The sequence below is a fragment of the Prunus mume genome, linkage group LG5, assembly GCF_029339155.1.
Source record: "Prunus mume cultivar Tortuosa linkage group LG5, ASM2933915v1, whole genome shotgun sequence".
Taxonomy (NCBI): Eukaryota; Viridiplantae; Streptophyta; class Magnoliopsida; order Rosales; family Rosaceae; genus Prunus; species Prunus mume.
The window spans coordinates 16,543,643-16,565,732 of record NC_142702.1 but is presented as its reverse complement, the minus strand read 5'-3'; the positions used below and the strand labels follow the sequence as shown (position 1 = coordinate 16,565,732).

The window sequence follows — 22,090 nt, the reverse complement described above, 5'->3', positions numbered from 1 at the left end:
CTCGTCGACGACTTGTAACTTGTAAGGAGAGGATACTGATTTTAAATGTCACGATTAAGAGGACTCCTAATTTGTCTTTGCATAACTAAAGCATTGATGATCTCTGTGGGAAACAAACAAATTGCGAGATGAAATTAAGGCTCGGTTTAAATGAAGGAATTTCAAAGAAAGGACTTGGATTTAACAATAATTTGACATAGATTTGAAATGATTATGTAAAAAGAATAAATTGAAATTGATTTGATTATAAGTATTTATTTATATCAAATAAAAAGAAGAAGGTGTTATTGGCACTCTAACAGAGTCATCATACACTCATTTATTTGTATTTTTTTCCTCTTATCTGTATATCTATATATAAAAGACAAAGAAAGGTAAAAGATTCAAAATGCCATAAAATGCTATTCGTTAATGCAAACATTAAGAATTGAAATTATTAATTAAATGAGGATAATATGGTAAATTCACACTTTTTTGTATTAAAAAAAATTAAAATTAAAAGAAAAAATAAGATAATGGATCATATTTTTATGAAACACAACTACCCATTATCTTTTTCAATTCTAAAATAAATTTAAAATTTTTTTGAAAAAACTTCTCGCAAGCACGGAAGTACGTACGAAGAAACTAACATTTTCATAAAAAATGAGTACATAATAACTTTTTTGGAGCGTAATTAACAGTTTCGTATAAGATATAACAACTTTGCTCCAAAGTTTATTGCCTAAAGCCCAATGCATGCTGAAGTTTTATTTCGGGATTGGATATCAGGCCCAAACCAAAAAGATGAACAAGATCATATATATATATATATATATATATATATATTTTATTTTTGGGCCAAGAAGGAGGTGAACAATGCCATTATCAAACCATTTTGCGAAATCATATTTCATCCACCAAAAAAGTGGCCTCTTGTCTCGATATAAATGGTCTAGTGGTCAAATTTGAATTAGTGTGATTTTTTTGTGACTTTGTAACATCCAAGGTGTCTACAAAGGAAATGAATATGATTGGAACCAAAACTTATTTAACAGTTCACTTATTAACTTTTATTATTTACATATATCTATTATCACTCCATCTTCAAGGCCAGAGTCCGGATCCTAGACAGTCAGCTATGTTGAGGTCCACGTCCTCTTAGCTTGTCTCTAATCATAACAGATTGCACCGTTGTTGTCTCAAACTTCATTACCTAGGTCCATCAAGGTTGATTATGCCCATGAACCCTATAAAGACTTTCATGAAACGGGAGTAGTACTATTTTGCGATTTCCGACCAATAATATTATGACATATGTGATAACACTTTCACGTGACATAATATTATTAGCCGGGGATAACAAAATAGTGCTATCCCCGTTGCAACTAAGTTTTTCATGAACCCTTCTGGGTTTGAGATTTAACCTCAGAAAGCCTTTGTCCAATTGCACTATATCCTTTTATTCCTGACATAGAAGCCAATTCTCAAATTGCATCATATTACAGATATGGTTGCTTTTCAAAAAAGCTGATATCAGCTTGCAAAGTCAGTTAGAACAAAATAGATTCAATGTAACTGTTCTGTCACCAGTGACAAACTATTTAGACAGTGTCAAGTTTTATACCATGCAAACTCATGAAGAAACATATCCAACAAGAATCAAAGGGATATAAAACCAGAAACATAAGTAGTAATCCAGAACTTTTGCGCTCTCTCTCTCTCTCTCTCTCTCTCAATTCAATCTTATCTGTAACAAAATTTTGAGCAACGTCTTGTTTAATATTTCAGTTTCATGAATTACAAATTGAAGTGAAACTGTTTCAAAAGATAAACAACACATAGAAAACCCATGATCATAACATTGTTCAAAACCAGAGAAGCATTCTGTTGTCCTGCACTGCATGGTATGCTGCTTCCACTATAGCACCCTTTCTTTTGCTGGATCCCTGCACCGCGATTTTCAAGAACAAATGTAGAGTTTGTCTTCCCACTGCTGAAAAGAACACTCCAAAAGAATGGCCCTTTATGAACCCGAACCATGCCTACACCCACCTCGGTATGTGATTTATTTCTCAGAATTGATAAAGCCTTGCTGTCTCGAACAAGAACATGCCCAAAAGCTAGTGATGGCTCAAGATACTTGGATTGGCAACCCACAATGTGGCCAGTTATGGTGCTGAAAGTTGGTAGTTCCACACCACAATCGGGGGCAAAAACTTCGGTGAAGTCATCTTCAGATGGTTTGCAGTTTACAGTGTTGTTGATAGAGCAGTTCCCCTTGCACAATTCGGCATATTGCAGTGCAATGCACCCGAGTCCAGGACTGTCATTTAGTTTTGAAAGTTTATGGGCTGTTCGGTTGTTGTTGATAATCTCAACAAGATCATTTGCAGGGTTTCCTGAAGGACAAACCACACCCAATGTCGCAAAATCAACATATGTGGCCATTCAAAACTCAAACCTACCTTCAAAATAATGCAATACACTTACACAAACATGCATTCCTTATTTAATCCTTGAAATAAAATAGATGACAAATATATACACGAAGAATGTGAAGAATAAGAATGTAGAAATTTTCTAAGTTAATCCAATTACATTGATTTTGATAGTTAAGAATTAAATGCCACTTTTCCTACTCTCACCAAGGAGTCTTACAAGTGAATATAACCACATCAACATCATTTTTAAGAAAAAAATTGCAAAGGAAAAGGTAACTTGTGATCATGGTTCCTACCGTAGAGAACCAAATTAGGCCACATCACAATAACCAACTTGTGATTGGGATGACTAGATGTGTAAACTCAAATTCTATGGTTGGGGATGACCATTCACTGGGACTCTGAGTTTTTTCAACGATCACAAAGGAGGAATGGAACCACTAAGACTGAGCATACCCTCATGAACATCATTTTTTTGGGTACTCCCCCAATCCAAGAAGCGATCAGATTCGAAACTGGAGCGCCCCCGCCAAATGCTACAATCTTTGGGAGGCAAGAAACACTAGCAAATAGCTAGGTAGGTACCTTAGGGGGTTTCGAACCTCAAACCACATGGGAGCAAACCATGCGATTGAGATTTGAAATATAGTGGAATGTGAATGGGAACTATGAAATTCTTAACTTTTATGCAAATGCTAGATCATAGATAGAGATAAGATATGTAAACAAGGTGTAGATGACATAAAGCACTTTTAGAGATCCAACTATAGCTCCCAAATCAGGGAGCAAAATGAGGCAGAAGAGCAATCTAATAGTGAGTGCTACTGTGCCTTTCTTGACTTTGGAAACTCTTATTACCATGATCGGTGATACGCTCCTCTTGTTGTCTGAAAAGACATTTTAGTGACTGTTGCAGTGTAGGACTTTCTCAATAAAAAAAATTATATAAATTAAGAGTATTCAGAACAGGACCTTCTATTTAACCCTTCATCTGTGGGCAAAGTGCAGAAAAGAAAGAATATGCTAATCTTATCTTAAAATAGTTACTTGACAAGCCAAAAAACCAGTATTTCTTTCAACTGAGATTAGCCAGAAAAAATGGAAAGCTATCTTTAACAACATCATTTCAGAACAGCAGCTCCTATTGAGAAAAAGAAAAAAAAAAAAAACAGAAACCACAAAGAGAATGTATATGCATAGTTCCATAGAGGAAAAAAGAGAAAACTCAAAACAGTTAAGAATTCAGCATAAAAAATGGCAAAGAATCTGCAAGTTGTAGCTGCAGAAACCACAAAGAGGGAAGAAAATGCAGGGTTATATAGTACCATGGTTCTTGGAGCAAACAAGAGCTGCTAGCAGTAGATGACTGACAAATATGAACCACCCACAGCAACAAAGCCGCTTCTTCACCATATTCACTTGTGATGTGAGCAAAAATGGGTTTTGCTTTACAGAGAAACCTGAGCAGGAAAAACAAAGAGAGAGAGAGAGAGAGAGAGAGGAAAGCTGTAAAGGGTATTGATTATTTTTTTATGAACAATATGAGAGAGGTGTTTGCTTGGTGGGAATGCAAAAAGGGCGTGAGAAAGCAGAGATTTTCCAGGGGAAGGAAAAAAAGAAGTGTGAGGAGGAAAGTGCTTGAATAGTGATCAATGTTGCAGAGTTTAAGACAAAAAGACGGATGGTGGTGGACCCTTGTAGCCGCTGTGTGTTCTGTGCATGGATTTCTTTTTCTTAAGAAAGTCGAGCGCATTTCAAAAGATTTGAAATTAGGTGGGGCCAAATATTGACGGATTTTGGGGGATTAGTAACACTAAAATGGAACTATAGAAGACGAGTAGGGCTTGGGCCAATTATTGGCAAAGCAAACCATTCTGGGTTGAAAGAAAATTCCATTTGCATCCATATATCTCAGTTCCCTACACCTTTACTCTCTTTGAAAAATAAAATAAAAAATTCATGGTCATGTGAGAAGAGAGACATATATAAAGAAAGTATGTTCCATGTAAGTTTTTCTTCTATACGAGGCAGAAGGCTTCACTAGTAGCATTTAACTTTTGTTTTTCGAAACATAAAATGCATTTTATTATTTTAAATTTAACCATAAGTCGCAACTATTCACCCACCGCTGCCCACACGGCCCAATGGGTGTATAGTTGCGAATTGAACTCTAATCACTTTTATAAATCTTCATCAAGAAATACTTGGGTTTTGGCCCACTATTTCCATTACCAAACAGACTTTGACGTGCTTCTTTTACCCATAAAAGCTTAATTGGTCTACCATACGGAAGCCAAGCCATAGATGGGCTTGAACCAAACATTGTAGACCCAACCAAATCATATTTCCTTGCACACACAACACTACAACAGAAAATGTCGAGGAGCCGGACCATCTAGAACTCTGCAGCTTCACCTACTCGCTCCTTATCTCACACAAGGGTTTAAGATAGCTGCCCACTTCTTGCAAACAAAGCATTTTCTTCACTCTCAGCAGCTCGACTAAACCTTTGCTCATTTTCTTTCTCCATCTTTGTTTGACCTCTATCATGGCTTCCACTTTCGTCACTCTACCAAACCCTTTGCTATGCAAACCCAATACTGCTTCTCTGTCGAACCAGAAGCTACTGCCAGGTGTGTTGAATTTAACTCCTTTCTTGACACTTTTCTTATATCTTTCTTGAATGTCTAGACTTTCTTATAATTTGTTAATTTTTTTTCTGATTTGTTATATGGGTTTTGTGCAGGTCTGCGAAGAAACTCTCTGAGAGTTAACGCAGTTTCCAAGAAATGGGAACCCACCAAGGTATTTTTTCTCTTATCTATACTTGTTTGAAGAATCAATTTCAAAATAGTTTGTGGTTTTCCAAACATTACATGTGGCTGCACTGCTAATTTCTACTTTGTATTTTTGACAATGAGTTATCTGGGTTTGATTTTTATGGTGGTAATTTGTGAGTGACAGGTGGTTCCTCAAGCTGACAGAGTGCTTATTCGTCTTGAGGAACTCTCTGAGGTATGCGGGTTTTAGTCATGTCAATTGAGTTTGAGAGTCTGGATTGGTAACTTTTTATGTGTTCATTATTGTGAATCCCAAATATCTAGGTCAATGACCATGTTAGTTTAGTGTTTGAGCTTTTGGAATGTGAACCTTCTGAATATCCATAGGATTGCCAAATGGCTTTAGTTGCAAGCAAATTGAATTTTAAATTGCTGAATGAATCTTGAGCTCTGGTGGGCTTGAGTTCAACTACAGTTCTTGAATGCGATGAAGGATTTGAGCTTGAACTCTAATGGTTTGAGAAGTCATCCCATTTTGTTTGGCTTGCCTTTGTTAAAGGACTCAGACTAGTGGCAATTTGAGTTATATTGCCCATTGCGTGTTTATGTGGGCTGTGTCTTTGTTAGGTGGGCAATTAGCTGACCGAAGTCTTGAGAACGTTGGCTTGAACATGATGAGGCACATGATCTGAAAGTTCAGTCATGATTGTTGATTACGTGTGCCCTCATGTGATCAAAGAGACAAAAGCCACCCCATTTGATTTGAGGGATAAAAATCTTACATCCCCCCACCCCCCAAAACAAAATCTGTCTTAGTTATGAATAAGTTTGTAATGGTGTTAGGCGGACTTGACTAGTTGTGAGTAGCCAATGTCCCAAAAGCATATTGATCACTGTATTAATTTCTTATGACCACATTCTCCAAAGAATCTTATGAGTGCTTTCAATTTGTCAACAATGACGAAAAATGGCCTACGTTGCACCAAGTCCTTGCTGGCTGTACTTATGACAAATATTTTTGATTCATGGTTTTTGAGGGGACAATTATCTTATGGTTGGTTACAATGGGATTCCATTCAAAATTATTAAGGTTTTTAATATTTCATTTTTTACTTATTCTTTGGTTTTCCTTTTGTATGTTTGTCTCTTGAATGATATCAAGAGGTTGCACATTGATTGATGGCGGTTAGTTGGAAACAGTGGGTTCTAAAATTGACCTCATTATTTGCATTTTTCTTCTTCTTCTTATTAGATCATGGAGAAATATCTATTTAGATTTGAAATTCTGCATTTTTGAAATATATTGCGTTGGTGTTATTTGTGTACCTTATCCGTTAATATTACCATGATAACAAACTGTCTTACGCCACAGAAATCAGCTGGAGGAGTTTTGCTGCCCAAATCAGCCGTTAAATTTGAGCGGTATCTTATGGGAGAAGTATGCCCACTGTTTCTGTCTCATTATGATTAATTTTTTTTTTGTTTTTGAAGTAACAAGTTTAATATCAGGATCTTCTAACAAGTGTTGTTATTCTCAGATTCTTTCTGTTGGTGCTGAGGTTGGGGAAGTCAAGGCTGGAAAGAAGGTGAGCAATTAAAACATTCTCAAATAATGGCAACTGTCTTCTGGTGTGAAATAATGTTGATTTGTGACATATATTGTTGCTTAGACGATAAGTTTCTGAGCTAGCGAAGTTTTTTGTTGTTTAATGGTTTATTCAAAGTAGTGATTTACGTGCTTACCATGTCATCTGAATTTTGAAATCCTTATCCTTTTGCAGGTTCTTTTCTCGGACATAAACGCATATGAGGTAAGTAGAATTAATTCAGTTGAAAATATTATACAGCTCTGGTGTTAAGAGTCTAAAATAAACTTTGATGAAGGACTTCCACTGTTTTGTATGAGTATATTCCATCACATTGTTAACCTGTGCGTCGTAACTTCTGGACACTTAAATGGCATAGAACGAACTTATTTACTTAACAATTGTCTTGTTTCATTGCTATGACATCAAAATTATCAACTATCTAATCTCGGTTGACTAGCATGATTGTCTGATACAATCATAGCTTATCTTGTGCCTGGTCCAGAGCATGCACAATTATTGTGTTGAGCATTGCTGACACAAAATTGGCACACGTTCTGTCTTGACTCCCATGAATGGCTGACTGTAAAGCAAGGAGCTGACATTTTTATCTTCTTTATAAACTGAAGTCTGTTGTGCAAATGGTCTATGGATTGTTGTATGCAATGGGTGCATATGGATGTTTGCACTATCAGTTGACAGTTTCTTTTACTGATAATGCATTTTTGACGTCTCAGGTGGATTTAGGAACAGATGGCAGGCACTGCTTCTGCAAAGAGAGTGAATTGCTGGCCGTAGTTGAATAAAGTTTCAGCTACGGGTAGGTACATTGTTTTACGGGATTATTTTGTGAAACTTTTCATTGTCAAGATGGTTTTCCATGCAGTGTCTTCAACTCCCAAAACTATATATTCAGTTCAAATTTGTTATGTATGTGCTCTTCTGCATTGATTGCATGGGTTTTGTATTATTTAATCTCCAATGTTACACTTTAGAAAATATTGATAGGAAATTGGAAGGAGAGGGGAGAGGAAGGCATGATTTTACAGAAGAGGGCTGCTATCTGGATTTTAAAAAACCTTCCGAGAGAAAAGGTCTTGATCGTTGGACCAAATCCACGGTTGGGATTAGCTAAAAAAGTTACAGTAAAACTTAAACCGAAAACTGAAGCAGATTTGTTTGCTGTTTAGTTGGGTCAATCTGATCTAGAAAGCAACCGAAATGGAATTGAGAATCTGATTAGAGGTTTTAAAGACGTTTAACCCCGTTTCTGGTAGAATTTTCCCTGATATTAATTTGTTTTAATCCCTACCAAACGTACAATTTCTCCACAGCATTCTGAATGGGTCAAACATCGTATGAATCCGTCCAAAAGAAAAACAAATAGAAACACAGCTAATATAACAAAGCATTCATCAGCGATCCCAATATCGGGGTATCAAAATGTATAAAATAATAGGCCACTACAAAAGAGCTTATAAAAAGTCTTCAAATGAAAATGAACAATAAAGGGGGAAAAAGATACGAAGAATATCGCTTGTATTAAAAAAAAAAAAAAGAGATACAAAGAATATGAAGAAATTTTATTTAATTTAATTTCTCAATAATCTTCTCTTTGAAGAGAGAAAAGTGGAGAGGCAAGAGAGGGGGAAGCACTTGACAAAGACTAGAGGGCCGAAAATTTCACGATTCACAAAGACTTGAGAAAAATATAAACAATTTTGGTCAAGAACTTTTCTCTGATTAGGTATAGACCCAATTCTTCTAGGAAATTAGGTATAGATCCAGTTCTTCCAGCATTGACTGGGTTTATATTATTTATAGTTTTCTTCTCTGCAGCCGCAATCGGTTAACGCTGGAAATTAAGGATTTTATAAATGATCCCGAAGTCATGCGTATAAGTACATTCTTCTCCTTGAGAAGAATTGATATATTATGGAGCTTTACAAGTTCAATACTCCAACTGTGTTTTTCTCATATTTTTGCATGCATGCTCTTTTTCTTCACTCATGCCTTGGCTTGAGGATGAGTGGAAATGAGACCGATTGGCTAGCCACGCTTGAAATCAAGGCCAGGATAAATGCAGACCCTCATGCTGTATTGACTTCGTGGAATGAAACCATGCACTTTTGCAACTGGCATAGAGTTACATGCGGTCGTCACCAGAGAGTCACCATGTGGAAATTTGAGTTTCTTGCGCGTGATTCATCTGGTGGGCAATAGATTCAGCCACGAAATCCCTCCCGAAATCCGTCTTCTGTGCTGACTGCACGATTTACAGTTAGCCAACAATTCACTTAGTGGTGAAATTCCCTCCAACTTATCAGCTTGCTCTGAACTCCACACAGTTGATCTCGGTTACAATTCGCTGGTAGGGAGAATTCCTGACGAGCTTGGCACCTTGTCAAAGCTATTAAAAATAGCAGTTGACAATAACAACCTTACCGGAAATGTTCCTTACTCTTTTAGCAACTTATCATCTCTTCTCTTTAAGCAACTTTTAATAATTTGAATGGAAGCATTCCAGATATCTTTGGCCAAAAGACCAGTCTTTGCTATCTTGCTTTGGATGGAAATAGCTTGTCAAGTATGATCCCTCCCTCCATCTTCAACCTCTCTTCTTTAAGCCTCTACTCCAAGGGACTTTGCCCACAAACTTAGGTATTGCCTTTCCAAGTCTGGAGTATGTAGGTCTTAATGCTAACCAATTTTCTGGACCAATTCCTGGTTCAATATCTAATGCCTCAAATCTAGTTCATCTAGCAATCTCAGAAAACCAACTACATGGAAAAGTCCCTTCCTTGCACAATTTATATAGGCTCGAGCGAACAATCTTTAGTGTAAACAGAAGATTGGAGATGGGGGAATTTATTCTTGCTACAATCTTGGAGATGGGGGAATCAGTGACTTGAGCTTTGTCTGTGGTTTGACTAATTCTACTGGTTTAAGAGTATTGAGCTTTAGTGTAAACAAATTTGGGGGTATTTTACCTCACTGGATAGGTAACTCAACTTTTTCTCTCCTATTGTTGAGCAAGGTGAAACAACTGTTGTTGTCAAGGTACTCAACCTGGTTCATCGTGGAGCTTTGAAAATTTTTGCTACTGAGTGTGAGGCCTTGAAAAATATTAGACATCGCGAGATACTCTCAGCATGTTTGGGTTTCGATCATCATGGTTGTGATTTCAAGGCCTTATGAGTTCATGGCTAATGGGAGTTTAGAGGAATGGTTGGACAAATGAGAGACCAAGGAGATTAACTTTTTCTCAAAAAGGTTGAACATTGGCATGGAATTGGATTATCTACATCATAATTGTCATACTCCAATAGTTCATTGCGACCTCAAACCCAGTAATGTGTCCTCCTCAACGAGGAAATGAATGATTGGACATGTAGGTTACTTTGGGTTGGTACCAGAACATCTGAAATTTGTTCTGGTAATCAATCAAGCTCCACCACAGTTAAAGGAACTATTAGTTATACTGCTCCAGGCGATCGAACGTTTCTTTAAACATTCCTTAAATGTCTCAAATTCATTTAAAAGTTTGAAGAATGAAAATTATAGTTTAGAGAAGTTGATAATAAGAATTTTCTGTGTTTTGAATTTTGCTATTGAATATGGTATGGGAAATGAAGTGCGGATTCAAGATGACGTGTACAGTTATGGCGTTTCCTGTTGGAAATGTTTACAGGAAAAAGACCAACTGATGACATGTTTCAGGGAAGTTCAAACCTTCAAAACTTTGTCAAGGAAGCTCTGCCTACTAAGCAAGTGGTGCAGATTGTGGATCCCATTCTTGTTCAAGAAAAATTGGAAGGGGAGATGAGCGCGAACAATCATCATGTGGAGGATAGCAGAAGGATTCACATCAAAATTGAAGAAAGCCTGACTTCAATTTTAGAAATTGGTGTTGCTTGTTCTGCGACGGTTGGACATTAGTGCTGCTATGGCTGGAATGTGCCGGATAAGGAAGACACTTCAAGAAAGTAGAATATTTGAATAAATGCAAACTTAATTTATAATCTACAGAGTATGTATGTAATATTCTCTTATATCTAGAATTACATTATTGCTGTGGATATGTATCCAGGAACATTATTGCTTTGTATTTTGGTAGGTCAAGCTGCCTAAATATTTTTACATGGTTGAAGAGTTCAAATTAGCCTGTGCAGTAGTACTGGAGAAATTACTAGTTTTATGTGCACATCTCATATTGGAGATTTTAAAATAGAAATTTCGTGGAATTGTAGAACGATCAATAAACTTGATAAAGACTTGATAGGCCAAAACGCTGCTTTCTTGTTATTTGACCATGCTTCACCAGTTGGATACTGAGTTCTACCTTCCATCAGCAAATATAATGACAGGACAAAAGTCAGGAAAAAAACCTGTCTGATTCTAGAGGCAAGTTTTCTCTTCCAGGCAAGCAAGAAAGAAAGAAAAATAATTTTTCTAGCTCTTAACTGCCACCTGATGAAGTCCGGGTGTTTAGGTTACCAATTTTTCTACTCATAATTTATTGCTCACGCAAGCTGTTTGACTATAAGTAGGTACCTCACTCAAGTAGCTATACACAGCCATTGCAAATTTTGTAAGCAACTAAGGTTTCAGATAAAACAGATTTTATGGTGCTAAATGCTTTCAATTCTGCTGTGTTTCTCTCATTTTTTTGCATGCATGCTTTTATTCTTTACTCATGCATTGGTTTGACACACAGCGGAAATGATACAGATCGACTGGCCTTGCTTGAAGTCAAGGCTATGATAACCCATGACCCTTTTGGAGTTCTGACTACATGGAATGAAACCAACCACTTTTGCCGTTGGCATGGAGTTACTTGTGGACGTCGTCACCAGAGGGTTACAAGGTTGGATCTGCAGTCCTGGGAACTTGCAGGCTCTATATCACCACATGTTGGAAACTTGAGTTTTTTGAAAGAGATTTATCTCCAGAACAACAGCTTGAGCAGTGAAATCCCTCAAGAAATCGGTCGTCTGCGCAGATTGCAAAATCTACAATTGGATAATAATTCACTGAGTGGTGAGATTCCCTCAAACTTATCAGGTTGCTCTCAGCTCCTAATACTTTTACTTGGTTTCAATTTTCTGGTAGGAAGGATTCCCGAGGAGCTTGGCACCTTGTCAAAGCTAAGAGTACTTGCAATTCACCGAAACAACCTCACAGGAGCTGTCCCTCACACCTTAAGCAACTTATCATCTCTTGAATCCCTTTCAGCATCTTCTAATAATTTGAATGGGACTGTTCCTGATTTTTTTGGTCATCTGACCAATATTACATATCTTGGTTTGAGCGAAAATACATTGTCTGGTACGATCCCTCCCTCAATCTTCAATATCTCTTCTATAAGATTCTTTTATGTGGTAGGAAACAGAATTCAAGGGACTCTACCCTCAAACTTAGGTACTGCTTTTCCAAGACTCGAATATTTTCATATTGATAATAACCAATTCAGTGGATTTATTCCTGTTTCAATATCCAATGCCTCAAATATAGTGCAGCTTGGAATGTCAGGAAACCAACTACATGGAACAGTCCCTTCGTTGATAAAATTATCTAGGCTTGAGAAACTAGTTATCGGTATAAACCATCTCGGAAGTGGGGGGGTTGGTGACTTGAGCTTTTTCTGCGATTTGACTAATGCCACCAGTTTACAAGTACTGCAAATCAATAAAAATAATTTTGGAGGCATGTTACCTCAATGCACGGCTAATCTATCTTCTTCTCTTGTATTATTCTTTGTATCTGCGAATAAACTGTTTGGAAGAATCCCATACGGGATTGGAAATTTGCTTAACCTGTGGAACCTAAGGCTGTCTGCAAACCAATTTTCCGGTCACATCCCCCTTGATCTAGGAAAGCTTCAGAAATTATATGAATTAGATATGGCAATGAACTCTTTTGCTGGGAATGTTCCATCCTCTTTGGGAAATTTAACTCAGTTAACGAAATTATATTTGTCTTACAACAACCTTCAAGGCAATATCCCTTCGAGTTTAGCGAAGTGTCATAATTTGATTCTCTTATCTCTTGCCTATAACAATCTTAGCGGTTTCATACCCCAAGAAGTCATTGCTATGTCACCTTCATATGTTGCTCTTTACTTGCAAAACAATCGTTTTTCTGGTTCCCTTCCCCAGGAAGTGGGAAATTTAATAAACCTGGAGTATTTATCTGTTTCCGAAAACATGTTATCTGGTAAAATTCCTGCAAACCTTGGTCAGTGTGTAAGGTTAGAATATCTAGAAATGCAGAGAAACTTCTTCCAAGGGGAAATTCCATCATCTTTGAGTTCACTAAGAGGTATTATAGAAGTACATCTTTCTCAGAACAACTTGTCAGGCACGATTCCAGAATTCTTGGCGCGTTTCAAATTTCTGCAGTATTTGAATCTATCTTATAACAATTTTGAGGGCATGGTACCAATCGAAGGAGTTTTCAAGAATGCAACTGTGACATCAGTCAAAGGAAATAGTCAACTTTGTGGCGGTATACCTGAGTTTCAATTGCCAAAATGCAAACTTCCACATTCCAACAAGAGAAGATTGAGCACAACCTTGAAACTCATCATATCTCTCATTGGCGGGCTCCTTGGCATCACTTTCGCACTCACATCTCTGTACCTCTGTTGGTTTCAGCGAAAAAGAAAGGTGCATACTTCACGTGATTCAGAAAAATTCCTCAAGGTGTCATACCGAAGTCTTCTGAAGGCTACTGATGGATTCTCCTCTGCCAACTTGCTTGGTACAGGCAGTTTTGGGTCTGTCTATAAAGGGTTACTTGAGCATGGTGAAACAACTGTTGCCATCAAGGTACTCAACCTGGTTCGTTCTGGTGCTTCCAAAAGTTTCTTTGCAGAATGTGAGGCCTTGAAAAATATTAGACATCGTAATCTTGTGAAGGTACTCTCTGCATGTTCAGGTTCTGATTATCGTGGTTTTGACTTCAAGGCCTTAGTTTATGAGTTCATGGTTAATGGGAGCTTAGACGCATGGTTGCATCCAGCTCCCACAGTTGGCGAGGCAAATCAGCGATCAAGGAGTTTAACTTTTTCTCAGAGGTTGAACATTGCTATTGATGTTGCTATGGCATTGAATTATCTCCATCATCAATGTGAAGCACCAATAGTTCATTGCGACGTCAAGCCAACCAACGTTCTTCTCAATGCTGATATGATTGGACATCTAGGCGACTTTGGATTGGCAAGATTCCTTCCTAGAGCTGCTTGTCAATCAAGCTCCGTTGGAGTAAAAGGAACAATTGGTTATACTCCTCCAGGTGATTACTTTCTTTAACAATTCCCTATATTTTTCTGAATATTCATTTTAATAGTTTGAAGCTTGAAATTAGAAATAAGAATACGGTGTTTGATAAATGCAAATGCAGAGTATGGCATGGGACATGAAGTGTGGACAAAAGGTGATGCGTACAGTTATGGCATCCTCTTATTGGAACTGTTTACAGGTAAAGCACCAACCCATATCATGTTTCAAGGAACTTCGAACCTTCCTAACTTTGTCAAGGCAGCTCTGCCTCATCATGTGGTAGAGGTTCTGGATCCCATTCTTTGTCATGAAAAAGAGGAATGGGAGATGAGCACAAATAATGCTTCTTGTGAGGATAGCTTAAGGGTTCACAACAAAATGGAAGAAAGCTTGATTTCCATTTTAGAAATTGGAGTTGCTTGCTCTGCGGAACTGCCGAGGGAACGACTGGACATTTGTGATGTTGTGACTGGGATGTGTCTGATTAGAAACAAACTTAGGGCATATAGAATATGTGAATAGAACCATCTTTTTTGTTATCTGCTGTATTGAATGTAATTTTTTTTTGCTTTCTTATGTGAAATAAGTTTTCATTTAATCTTCTTAGTTTGGATTTGCATATGTTTTAGAGATTCGTCAACGCCAGCAAATCTTCCTCTCTCTGATCAGCTTAATCTTCTTAGCTGTGATTTGCATAAGCTGTCATGTCAGCTCGATCATCCTCCCTCACAGTCCCAAATTCTTCTGACAAGCCCATTGTTCCGTTCGTTTAAAAATAAAAAGAACCCATTAATCCCAAAAACTCCAAACATATGACATCATGAAAACTGAATGATTTTGTATGGGCGATCCAAATGACATCGAAATCACACTGTGCTCACACGCAAAGAAAAGCACGCTAATGGTGCTAATATATTATGGGACTTTACAGCTGTGCTCACACACAATTTCTCGTCAACTTTGACATACTACAAGTTGAGCCCATTTTTAAAGAATAATACTAGTCTTACCACATTTTTTATCACAATTTTATCTGTGATGTGGCGGTGATGTACATACCACATCATGTAAAATACTAGTTTCTGTTTTTCTAATTTTATTTATTAAAATACACTTCATTCATTTAATTGATATGTCATATGATATGGACATGCCACATCATGTGGTATAGAAATGTGGGATAATAATGTGGTAAGTGTAGCATTACTCATTTTTAAATGTGTGGATATAATTGTTGGCAGAACCATAGGAAATGAGAATTTAAATTATAATAATTCTCAACAAAATTATAATATATAACAAATTTACATGGAATTAATGTAAATTAACAAACAAAAATGTGTAGAAATGTTGACAATTTTAGCAATTGAGGTTTGCAAGAATTGCAATGTCCTAAAGATATATTTTGCCCCGGTTTTTGTGCTCGCAGTTTTATAAACGTCCATTTCTAAACATTCAACAATTGATAATCCTAAATTAAAGCACTTCAATTTAAAACTTTTACGAACCAATTCTGTATTTATACTCTGAAGACAAAATTCGGAATTTTTTTTTAACAATAGAGTGGGGATACCAAGCACGAACCTTAGTACAGCCTCACCTAGGCACTTTTATTTTTTTACAGCCCAAAGTAAATTTTAGCCCTGCTCAATCTTTGAAAAAAAGACGTTGCCTCTTCACACACAAAAAATAGTATTTAACATTTAAATTTTGTTTATTTTAATATAACATAAAATTACCTTATACCGTTGAGTTTAACATGAAATTTTTTCGTACCGTCGAGTTTAACATGTAAATTTTGCTTACTCAACTTTCAACTCCTGGAGCCGCCACTGGCCTTGCTGCTCCTCCTCTCTTGATAATTTAGCCCCTCACAATTTGGAATCCTAGGCCATTCCTTGGGGATACTCTTTGTTTTTTACGGGTAAGAACTCTATATATAGAACTCTCTTCATTCTATATATAGGTGAGGGTGTTTGGTTTATATAAAACTCATAACATAAGTAGCTTTTTATTTGAAACAATACCACTTGATCATTTGAATCCCACTATTTAATTATTAATAACTGTACTTTAAAGAATAATCAAGTGCAAAACAAATACTAAGACACAAACACTTATTTTCATTCACTATAGAAATTAAATATTATCAGATTACATCTGAACATGCATCGCTGTACAGCATTGAATTCCAAGAGGCTTTGGATATAAATTGGATTGTCCTCAAGCTGCTAAACAAGGCTCTGACATGGTGCAAGTGAAGCCATTGTATAGGGCTCTCAATTTTTAAGGGCCTCCAAATTTTTCTACTTTATATTATATATTAATATTATAAAAACTGTATATAAACTCCAGCATGCAGCACATTAACACAAAAATGTATTTGATAGAGCTGGTTTCTAGTGCATATCCTTTGATACAAGGTCCAAGTTTGAGTCTCAGTGATGTCAATAAATTCGTAATTTTATTCTTTTTTCATTATAGTAACAAAATAGTTTTAGAAAAGAAAGTTGAAAAAAACAAAGGGAAACATCCAACTAAACTAACACCAATATGTATCATACCCATGCGCTTTCTCCTTAAAAAAAGTACTTTCTTCCACTCAAAACAAAACAAAACAAAACATAAACATGCCTTCTTCTTTCTCTTGTATTCTTATTTTTTTTTTATACCAAACATACTAAGATTTAACTTTATGAAATGAAAACATTAAAAAAATTTGTGATTGTTATTACATGATAATTGATGATGAATTTTAGTTATAAAAAAATCGTTTTATGACATTAAGTCATGAAAATTACTTTTTTAGTATTTTCATATTAAAATATGTGAGGGCTCCAGTTTAAGTTTCTCGACCAGTCTTGACTGTCAGTTGTGTTTTTCTCATCTTTGTGCATGCATGCTGTTATTCTTTATTCATCTTTTTCCTTGAGTACCGAAAGTGATGAGACGGATAGTCTGGCCTTGCTTCAAATCAAGGCTAGAATAACTGATGACCCTTTTGGATTCATGGCTTCATGGAAGGTGGTTGAGGTCTGACTGAGCGTGTAATTTGGGAGGCAAATTTCACTTTACTAATTAATCACAGTTTTTTTTCATAAATTAATTAGAATATTTAAAAATTAATTTTAAAAATATATATTTTCAATTTTATCATAATTTTAACGGAAAAGATTACATTTGCTAACATATACAAACACATGAACTAAATTGGCCAAATTGATAAGGCGGGGATTAAATTGGCTGATGAAGTAAAACACAAGGGCCATTTTAACATTTAAGCCTTTTAGTTATTTGTCGCATTAAATGTGATTTTTATTGCTTTCTTATGTGAAGCAATAAAAATTGGGTCTATTTGTGGAAAGCCCAATAAATTTCATATTTGTTTGATAAACAAAACCATAACTATACTGTTTAATTATTTTATAGAATTTTATTTAATATTCTTAGATTGGAATTCACATATTTTTTAGAAATGACTTAAATGCTAAAATGGTGTCTGGGTTTTAGCCCGTTGGCCAATTTAGTCCTAATGTTTTCAATTTGGCTAATTTAATTCTTGTGTGTTTAGCATAGTTAGTTAATGTAATCCAACCCGTTAGTACAACTCCTAAAAATAGAAATAAAAAAGAAAAAAAAGAAACCCATTAGTCCAAAGTTGAAGTGTAGGTATAGCCCCAAGATTTGCTACTCTGGTTTACGTTATACTATGGATGGTTGCTTGGTTTGATGGATTTTTCTGTTTCGGTAAGCGTTTTTTAATCCCAGAAAACTCCAGACACATAACATCATGGACATGGGCACCTCTTAGAACCATTGAATGTTTTTGTATGGCCGATCCAAACGACATCGTATTCACACTGTGCTCACACGCAAAGACAAGCGTCCCATTGCTGTCTTGCTGTCAACTTTGACAGACTAAAAGTTTGCAACTTGAGCCCATTTTCAAACGTGGATATAATCAGATTGCATGTGGATATGCACGGCTGTACAATATTGAATTCCAAGAGGCTCTGCTTATAAATTGGATTGTCCTGAAGCTGCTAAACAAGGCAACCACTGCTTAGCCAAATTTAAAGTTGATGGGGATTTACAAGTTCTTTCCCTCTCTCTCAGTTGTGTTTTTCTCATCTTTGTGCATGCATGCTGTTATTCTTAACTCATGTCTTTCTTTTTCCTTGAGTACTGAAAGTGATGAGACGGATAGTCTGGCCTTGCTTCAAATCAAGGATAGTATAACTGATGACCCTTCTGGAGTCATGGCTTCATGGAACGAAACCGTCCAGTTTTGCCATTGGCGGGGTGTCACGTGTGGTCGTCGTCACCAGAGGATCACGGGGCTGAACCTGGAGTCCTTGAACCTTACAGGATCCATATCACCACATGTCGGGAATCTGAGTTTTCTGAGAGTCCTTAATCTCCAAAACAACAGCTTCAGCCATGAAATCCCACCAGAAATCGGCCGTCTGCACAGATTGCAAGATTTACTATTGAACAATAATTCACTTGGTGGTGAAATTCCCTCCAACTTGTCAGCTTGCTCACAACTACTCCAAATTGATCTCGGTCACAATTCGCTGGTAGGAAGAATTCCTGAAGAGCTTGGCACCTTGTCAAAGCTAAGAATACTTGTAATTCGCTACAACAACCTCAGAGGAAGTATCCCATACTCTTTCAGAAACTTATCAACTCTTGAGGTGCTTTCTGCATCTTCTAATTATTTGAATGGGAGCATTCCAGATATTTTCAGCCAGCTGACAAAATTAACAGAGATTCGATTCGCGGACAATTCGCTGTCTGGTATGATTCCACCCTCCATCTTCAATCTGTCTTCTCTCATAAGATTTTCTCTGCAACTAAATGAAATCCAAGGTACTTTTCCCTCAGACTTAGGTATTTTTTCTCCAAGTCTCCAGTATTTTGATATTGCTTCTAACCAATTTAGTGGAACTATCCCAGTATCAATATCTAATGCCTCAAGTCTAGGTCATCTAGGAATGCAAGGAAACAGTCTACATGGTAAAGTCCCATCTTTGGCAAATTTGCACAAGCTTGAGAGATTTTCTCTAACCTCTAACAATCTAGGAAGTGGGGGACTTAATGATTTGAGCTTTATCTGTGATTTGACTAGAGCCACCAATTTAAAACACCTAGGCGTTAATATGAACAATTTTGGGGGTGTCTTACCTGAATGCACAGCAAACTTGTCTTCTTCTCTTGCACGGTTCTACGTAAGTGACAATAAATTAGTAGGAAGACTCCCAAATGGGATTGGAAATTTAGTTAACTTGGAGAGCCTATTTCTGTCTATGAACCAATTTTCTGGTGAAATCCCTCCTGCTCTAGGCAAGCTTCAAAACTTATATCAATTAGATTTAGCTATAAACTCTCTTTCTGGTGAAATTCCTTCCTCTTTCGGAAACTTAAGTCGATTAACTAAATTATATTTGGATGACAATAACCTTCAAGGAAATATACCTCTAAGTTTAGCAGACTGTCACAATTTGGAAATCTTGTCTGTTCCAAGAAACAATCTCAGCGGTATCATTTCCCCAAAAATCATCGGTCTATCATCTTCGTATATTTTTTTGGATTTATCTCGAAATCGTTTCACCGGTCCCTTTCCTCAGGAAGTTGGAAAACTTATAAATCTTGAGTATTTAGATATTTCCGAAAACATGTTTTCTGGTGAAATTCCATCAGGTCTTGGTAGCTGCATAAAAGTAGAAAAACTACACATGCAAGGAAACTTCTTCCAAGAAACAATTCCATTGTCTTTGGCTTCTCTAAGAGGTATTCAAGAATTAAACCTTTCTCGCAACAACTTGTCTGGAAAGATTCCAGAATTCTTGGAGAGCTTTAAACTTCTCCAATCTTTGAATCTGTCGGATAATAATTTTGAGGGCATGGTGCCAGCCAAAGGAGTTTTTACAAATGCAACTGCCACATCAGTTAGAGGAAATAGTAATCTTTGCGGGGGCCTAATTGAGTTTCATTTGCCAAAATGCAAATTCAAACAAACGAAAAAGGGAGGATTAAGCCTAACCTTGAAATTCATAATCTCTATTGGTTGTGCTCTTCTTGGAGGAACTTTTGCATTTACATTTTTGTACCATTGTTGTGTAAGGAGGGACATAAAGGATGATAGCTCTAGTGGTTCAGAAAAATTTATACGGTTATCTTACCAAAGTCTTCTAAAAGCTACTGACGGATTCTCCTCTTCCAATTTGATCGGTGCGGGCAGTTTTGGATCCGTGTACAAAGGATCACTTGACCAAGGTGAAACAACAATTGCTGTCAAGGTACTCAACCTTGTTCATCCTGGAGCTTCAAAAAGTTTCAAAGCTGAGTGTGAGGCCTTGAAAAACATTAGACACCGTAATCTTGTGAAGGTACTCTCTGCCTGTTCTGGTGTTGATTATCATGGTCATGACTTCAAGGCCTTAATTTACGAGTACATGGTTAATGGGAGCTTAGACGAGTGGTTGCATCCAGCTCCCACAGTTGGTGAGACAAATGAAAGCCCGAGGAGTCTAAATTTTTCTCAGAGGTTGAACATTGCTATCGATGTCGCTATGGCATTGGATTATCTACATCATCAATGTGAAACGCCAATAGTTCACTGTGACCTCAAGCCAAGCAATGTTCTTCTCAATGATGATATGATTGGACATGTTGGTGACTTTGGGTTGGTAAGATTCCTCCTGAAACTAACTGATAGCTGTTCTGGTAATCAGTCAAGTTCCCTTGGAGTAAAAGGAACAATTGGTTACACTCCTCCAGGTGAATACTATTTAATTAATGATTTCCCAAATCTCTCATGATTCATCTGACTTAATTGTTTGAAACATGAATATTGTGTTTTGAGCACTTAGAATTTATCTGATATTTTAGATTGTGTAAATGCAGAGTATGGTATGGGAAATGAAGTCTGGACACAAGGTGATGTGTATAGTTATGGCATCCTACTGTTGGAATTGTTTACGGGAAAAAGACCAACAGAAAAGATATTTCAAGGAAGTGTAAACCTTCGTAATTTTGTCAAGACTGCTTTGCCTCATCAGGTTGAACAGATTGTGGATCCTGTTCTGGTTCAAGAAAGAGGGGAAGGGATCGTTAGCACATACAATAATCTTAATGGAGATAGTACAAGGGCTTTCATCAATATTCAAGAAAGCTTGATTGCCATTTTAGAAGTTGGTGTTGCTTGTTCTGCAGAGTTGCCAAGAGAACGGTTGGACATTCATGATGCTCTGGCAGAGATGTGTCGGATACGAAACAAACTTTGAGCTGAGTAGAACATGTGAATAAAAGCATACTGTCTATATGCTCCATAGCATGTAACACACATTCAAGAGAAACCAAATGTGGAAGAATTGATTTTGTTGTATATTCACAGAACAAGAGTTACAGCTTTATAATAGAATTGTTCATGACATTCCTATTCTATTTCCTACAATTATGACTAACCAAATACAAAACAAGTAAGTAAATTACTAAGAATCAATTTATAATATTGACTGCTTATTTTGTGCGATCTTCTTTAACACTCCCCCTCAAGTTGGAGTGTATGTTTATGACACCCAACTTGCTGACCAATACTCCAAATTATGTTGAACTCAATGGCTTTGTGAACAAATCAGCTGGTTGATTCATGGTTCGTATGAAAGTTGTTCGTATCATCCATTCTTGAATCTTTTCACGCACTAGGTGACAATCTATCTCTATATGTTTAGTTTGTTCATGGAATACTGGATTGGAAGCAATATGCATAGCAACTTGATTGTCACAGAAGAGTATAACTGGTTGTGTGTGATTTACTCTCAAATCCTTTAAGATGTTCTTCAGCCATGTATTTGCACAACAAGTGGTAGCCATAGAACAATACTCCGCCTCTGCATTTGATCGAGATACAGTGCTTTGCTTCTTCGTTTTCCAAGAAATTGGTGCTTGGCTGAGTATAATGCAATAACCAGTCATCGACCTTTTTGTATCAGCACACCAAGCCCAATCAGCAT

At 36.8% G+C, this 22,090-nt stretch overlaps 4 protein-coding genes and 1 pseudogene across 4 annotated transcripts; 4 read left to right on the top strand and 1 right to left on the bottom strand.

Annotated features, from left to right (window-relative positions):
- Positions 1–1,554: 1,554 nt before the first annotated feature.
- Positions 1,555–4,067, bottom strand: LOC103331461 (ferredoxin-like protein). The gene is made up of 2 exons (XM_008234083.3): positions 3,749–4,067; positions 1,555–2,381 (listed from the first exon to the last, which is right to left on the bottom strand). The coding sequence occupies exons 1-2, from the start codon at positions 3,834–3,836 to the stop codon at positions 1,780–1,782; spliced, it is 690 nt and encodes a 229-aa protein (XP_008232305.1). The 5' UTR covers positions 3,837–4,067; the 3' UTR covers positions 1,555–1,779.
- A 733-nt stretch (positions 4,068–4,800) lies between these two features.
- On the top strand, positions 4,801–7,718 carry LOC107881187 (GroES-like family protein). Its single transcript, XM_016794405.2, has 7 exons — positions 4,801–5,056; positions 5,170–5,228; positions 5,388–5,438; positions 6,576–6,641; positions 6,742–6,789; positions 6,985–7,014; positions 7,527–7,718. The coding sequence occupies exons 1-7, from the start codon at positions 4,972–4,974 to the stop codon at positions 7,593–7,595; spliced, it is 408 nt and encodes a 135-aa protein (XP_016649891.1). The 5' UTR covers positions 4,801–4,971; the 3' UTR covers positions 7,596–7,718.
- Positions 7,719–9,843: 2,125 nt separating this feature from the next.
- Positions 9,844–10,811, top strand: LOC107881133 (putative LRR receptor-like serine/threonine-protein kinase At3g47570; annotated as a pseudogene).
- A 603-nt stretch (positions 10,812–11,414) lies between these two features.
- Positions 11,415–14,732, top strand: LOC103331476 (uncharacterized). The gene is made up of 2 exons (XM_016794697.2): positions 11,415–14,085; positions 14,194–14,732. The coding sequence occupies exons 1-2, from the start codon at positions 11,415–11,417 to the stop codon at positions 14,592–14,594; spliced, it is 3,072 nt and encodes a 1,023-aa protein (XP_016650183.2). The 3' UTR covers positions 14,595–14,732.
- Positions 14,733–18,125: 3,393 nt separating this feature from the next.
- On the top strand, positions 18,126–21,510 carry LOC103331460 (uncharacterized). The gene is made up of 2 exons (XM_008234082.3): positions 18,126–20,855; positions 20,982–21,510. Exons 1-2 carry the CDS (start codon positions 18,155–18,157, stop codon positions 21,359–21,361), a joined length of 3,081 nt encoding a protein of 1,026 aa, XP_008232304.2. The 5' UTR covers positions 18,126–18,154; the 3' UTR covers positions 21,362–21,510.
- Positions 21,511–22,090: the final 580 nt, after the last annotated feature.

What these genes read in the sequence shown, in the direction of transcription:
- LOC103331461 (XM_008234083.3), bottom strand. Translation starts at nt 3,836, where the DNA reads ATGGTGAAGAAGCGGCTTTGTTGCTGTGGGTGGTTCATATTTGTCAGT. An exon ending in TGTTTGCTCCAAGAACCATG is followed by an intron (nt 2,382 to 3,748) that starts GTACTATATAAC and finishes TTTGTCCTTCAG; the next exon opens with GAAACCCTGCAAATGATCTT.
- LOC107881187 (XM_016794405.2), top strand. Translation starts at nt 4,972, where the DNA reads ATGGCTTCCACTTTCGTCACTCTACCAAACCCTTTGCTATGCAAACCC. An exon ending in GTCTTGAGGAACTCTCTGAG is followed by an intron (nt 5,439 to 6,575) that starts GTATGCGGGTTT and finishes CTTACGCCACAG; the next exon opens with AAATCAGCTGGAGGAGTTTT. An exon ending in AGCGGTATCTTATGGGAGAA is followed by an intron (nt 6,642 to 6,741) that starts GTATGCCCACTG and finishes TGTTATTCTCAG; the next exon opens with ATTCTTTCTGTTGGTGCTGA.
- LOC103331476 (XM_016794697.2), top strand. Translation starts at nt 11,415, where the DNA reads ATGGTGCTAAATGCTTTCAATTCTGCTGTGTTTCTCTCATTTTTTTGC. An exon ending in AATTGGTTATACTCCTCCAG is followed by an intron (nt 14,086 to 14,193) that starts GTGATTACTTTC and finishes ATGCAAATGCAG; the next exon opens with AGTATGGCATGGGACATGAA.
- LOC103331460 (XM_008234082.3), top strand. Translation starts at nt 18,155, where the DNA reads ATGGGGATTTACAAGTTCTTTCCCTCTCTCTCAGTTGTGTTTTTCTCA. An exon ending in AATTGGTTACACTCCTCCAG is followed by an intron (nt 20,856 to 20,981) that starts GTGAATACTATT and finishes GTGTAAATGCAG; the next exon opens with AGTATGGTATGGGAAATGAA.